Consider the following 3,986-nt stretch of genomic DNA (forward strand, 5'->3'; position numbering starts at 1 on the left):
CCTTCTAGCCCCTGCCCCCAATAACTACCATCCTCCCCCTCTTCTACCCACCCCCCAATAGCTCCCATCCCCCTTCTCTTCTAGCCCCCAGCCCCAAATTCCTGACATCCTCCCCCCTTCTACTCCCCAGACACCTTCTGTTCTCTCCCCTCTTGTAGCCCCTGTCCCCATATTCCTTCCCCCTCTTCTACCCACCTGCTCCCAAATACATCCCATCCTCCCTCTCTTCTAGCCCCCACCCCCAATAACTCCCATCCTCTCCCCTCATCTACCCCCCAAATACCTCCCATTCTTCCCCCTCTTCTAGCCCTGCCCCCATATTCCTCCCACCTCTTCTAGCTCCCACCCCAAATACCTCCCATCCTCCCCCTCTTCTACCCACCTGCCCCAATACCTCCCACCTCTCCTCTTCTAGCCCCCTCCCTCAAATATCTCCCAGCCCCCCACTTCTAGCCCCCTCCTCCAAATACCTTCCACCCTCCTCCCCTTCTAGTCCCCTGCCCCCCAAATACCTCCCATGGCTCCTCTTCTAGCCCCCCCATCCCCCAAATATCACCCATCCTCCCCCTCTTCTTGCCTCTTGCCCTCAATACTTCCCACCCTCCCCCCTCTGCTAGCCCCCCTCTGCCCAAATACCTCCCATCCTCCTTGTCTTCTAACTCCTCTCCTCCTAGTTCCTTCCCCTTTTTAGTCCTTGTCTCTGAAATTCCTCCCCCTCTTCTAGCCCCACCTCAAATACCTCCCACCCTGTCTTCTAGCTCCCTTCCTCCAAATACCTCCCATCCTTCCCTCTTCTAGCCCCCATCCCCTCCTCTAGCCCCCCAATAATTCCCCCCTCTAGCCCCCAGCCCTGCCTCTACCCCCTCCTAACACCTACCCTGACCCTCCAGCACTCCTTCTAGACCCCCCAAATACCATGATCCCCCACTTCCTCCATTTTTAGACCCCCCCCAACACCTGCCCTGACCCCCTCTCCCTCTCTATCCCCCAACACCTACCCTGATCTCTAACATCCTTGCTTGTAGCCCAGGGATTTTTCAACCTTTTTCATTTGGGGACCCCCAAAACATTCAAATGGAGGTGCGGCCTGCTTTGGAAATCTCCGCTGTACTCTGCAGACCCCCAGGGAGCTGGGTACCATAGATTGAAAACCACTGACCTAGACCCTCCCCCCAACATCTACCCCAGCACCTCTGTCCTGTAGACCCCCTGCCCGCCTGCTTTCCTCCTCTAGCCTTCAGAGATGAAAGGATCCCGAGAACTGGGTGGGTTAATGTGTGCCCCCTCCTCAGGTGGGCTGGACTCTAGTGTTATTTATCCAATCTGAATAAATAATCCCTCCCTGTTTGTAATCTCAGCTCCTGCTCTAATTTGCCTCTGGCGCTAATCCTGCCTCCTCTGATTCCTCCCCTGCTAAACCTCACTGTTCCCTTTACCCTGGCAATAAACCTGCCCCCTCCTCTAATCCCACCTCCTTCCCTAATCTGTTTCTGGCATTAATCCCACCTTCTCCTCCCCCCCCCCCGAACCTAGCCCCCTCCTCTAATTGCCTCCTCAGGATCCATCTCTAATCCTACGCCTTCTCTCCCCTTCCCTTTGGTGCTAACTCTGTTTCCCACGCCTGGCTCTAACGTCCTAATCTCCCCCAGATTTAATCCCAGCCCCTGGTCCCGTCTCAGCCGCCACACTCCCTGTTCTGCTGTCTGACCCATGGCTGGGCTCTTGCTCCTTTCATCTGGCATGGAGGGGGCTCCACCAGATGGGCATGGAAAACCCCAGCTGGTGACTTCGCTCTTAATCCAGCCCTTGTCCGTGTGGGAGTGCCTGGGCTCAGAGGGGAAGGATCCCTGGTCTGAGCCTGGCTCTCCAGGTTGCGCCTCCTGGCCAGGGGGTGCTGCTGTGCAGGTGGCAGCTGGTGGGCATGAGTTGGGCTTGAGCAAATATCAGGGCAAGATTAAGCCAGTCCGGAGTCCTGGGTGCATCATGGCATTAGGCTCTGACCCCTTTGCTGTGTCTCTGCCGCACCTGAAGTGACAGGGGTGAGGCTCCCCTCCCTGAGAGGCAGGGGCATTGGTATGGGGCCCTATCCCCAGGAGTGGCAGCAGGCCCTCTCTTCTCTGGTACAGCAGGGCTGACAGCCCTTGCAGGGGGCCATACTATCCCCAGCAGCTGGGGTATGGGCAGGCACTCTCCCCCTCCTGTCACACACAGCTCTCAGGGGGGTGGGCTTGGCCAGGCCCCCTGAAGCAGTAGGGCTGGGAGTCAACACCCAGTGAAGCTGAGGCAGTTCCCCCACACTCAGTGATAGGTTCAGGCTCTCGGCGGGCTCTGGCTCTGGGCAGACTCAGGCAGCATCAGTTACATCCCGAGCAGCTCCCCCCTTGCAGCCATGGGCTCAGGCAGCATTGTCACCTCAGTTAACGCTCGGGTTACATTTTTTTGAGCTTTTCTTGCTAACCACAAGAATAATAATTTGCTTTCGGGTGCAAGGTGAGGTCCTGCTGGGGTCTTGTGACACTGGGAGCTGGGGGCCTCTGCCATCCCCCCTGGTAGTTTAGGGACAGGCTGGCACATCGCAGGGAGCTCCCAGTACAGTTTAACCAGGCGAGACTGAGATTTGGACCCTGTTAGTAAGCAGGGGGAGCCATTGTGGGTGACGGGGGCGGGTGTGTGGCTGCAGGTTGTGGGGAAAGCTGGACATCATGGCACAGTGTGGGGTTGGTAGAAAGGGCTGGGTTGGATGGATGGTGTGGCGTAGTGGAGGGTGAGGGTGAGGCTGGGAGTGTGGCTGGCTGGATGGCATGGCCTAGCGTGGGGGTAGAGGGTTGGCTGGAGGGCCTTGTATGGGGTGGGCAGTGAGGCCAGGGTGCAATGAGTTTAGCTGGAGAGACTCATGCCTGCATTTCCCTCTACCCTGTGCCAATATCCATCCCTGGTGTCAGTCCCCCTGCAGAGCCCTTGTCTGGGCCCATTCCACCCTGTGTCCCCTGTGAGTGGCTGTTCCTGGGGACGTGTGCCAGAAACCCCAGGGTCCTGCTCAGTGCATCCAGTGCTCCCCGGCCAGCTGCTCCATATGGAGACGGGGAACCCAGGTGAGTGTGAAAGTCACGCTGAGCAGAGCAGCACTGGGCAGCTGGCCCCATGGAGCCAGGTGGGGACCCCAGAACCCCCAGCCTGTGCTGATAATGCTGAGCAACAAAGATCTTTAATCTCTAGGGAATTAGTGGCTAAACTGGGAGTAGAACCCAGGCATCCTGGTTCCCAGTCCTCCCCCGACCTCCTGCTGTAAGCACTAGACCCCCATGTGCCTCTGAGAACTGTCGAATAGAACCCGGAATCCTGGTTCCCAGCACCCCCCCCCCTGCTCTAACCACTAGACACCACTCCCCTCCCAAACCGGAGAATAGAACCCAGGGGTCCTACCTTGTGCAGGGAATGCTGTGGTGCTCCCTAAAGCGACCGCTCCTCCTGCCTCTTGGGACTGGCAGCACTTTCTCTCTTGTCCTGTAGCCTCAGAGCAGTGGCTAGAGGCCTATTTCCTGAGACCTCGGGTCATAGGCAAGAACCTGGTGCCCCTGGGCAGCCCTGTCTGGCCCCACTGGGCCCAGTCCTGGGGGTCCCCCTAACTCTTCTCCCCCAGCCGTGCCCAGGCCTGGGCATCCCTTTCTGGTCCCATCGGTGCTTCCCATGCCACGTGCCTCATCCAACCCCATTGCGTCGCTCTGAACCCTGCCCTCTCCCAGGCCTGCTCCTCTGGCCTGTCATGCCACATGCTTCTGTGCCCTGCTCATGATTTCCCCCCTCCCGGATCTCCATGGTGCCACCCCCCAAACCGTGTGCCCAGTCTGACCCCGTCGCGCTGCTCCCCCCAGCTCCCTGCGTGTGCCTGGTCTGACCCCGTCGCGCTGCTCCCCCCAGCTCCCTGCGTGTGCCTGGTCTGACCCCGTCGCGCTGCTCCCCGCAGCTCCCTGCGTGTGCCCGGTCTG

At 59.1% G+C, this 3,986-nt stretch overlaps 1 protein-coding gene across 1 annotated transcript in view; it reads left to right on the forward strand.

Moving 5' to 3' along the window:
* LOC116831737 (uncharacterized) overlaps positions 1-3,986 on the forward strand; it is a 41,858-nt gene that overhangs the window by 32,161 nt on the left and 5,711 nt on the right. Inside the window, 1 exon segment of the mRNA XM_075070504.1 lies at positions 2,995-3,092. Coding sequence (XP_074926605.1) covers positions 2,995-3,092 — 98 coding nt within the window.

This window comes from Chelonoidis abingdonii, chromosome 11 (genome assembly GCF_003597395.2).
Source record: "Chelonoidis abingdonii isolate Lonesome George chromosome 11, CheloAbing_2.0, whole genome shotgun sequence".
NCBI lineage: Eukaryota > Metazoa > Chordata > Testudines > Testudinidae > Chelonoidis > Chelonoidis abingdonii.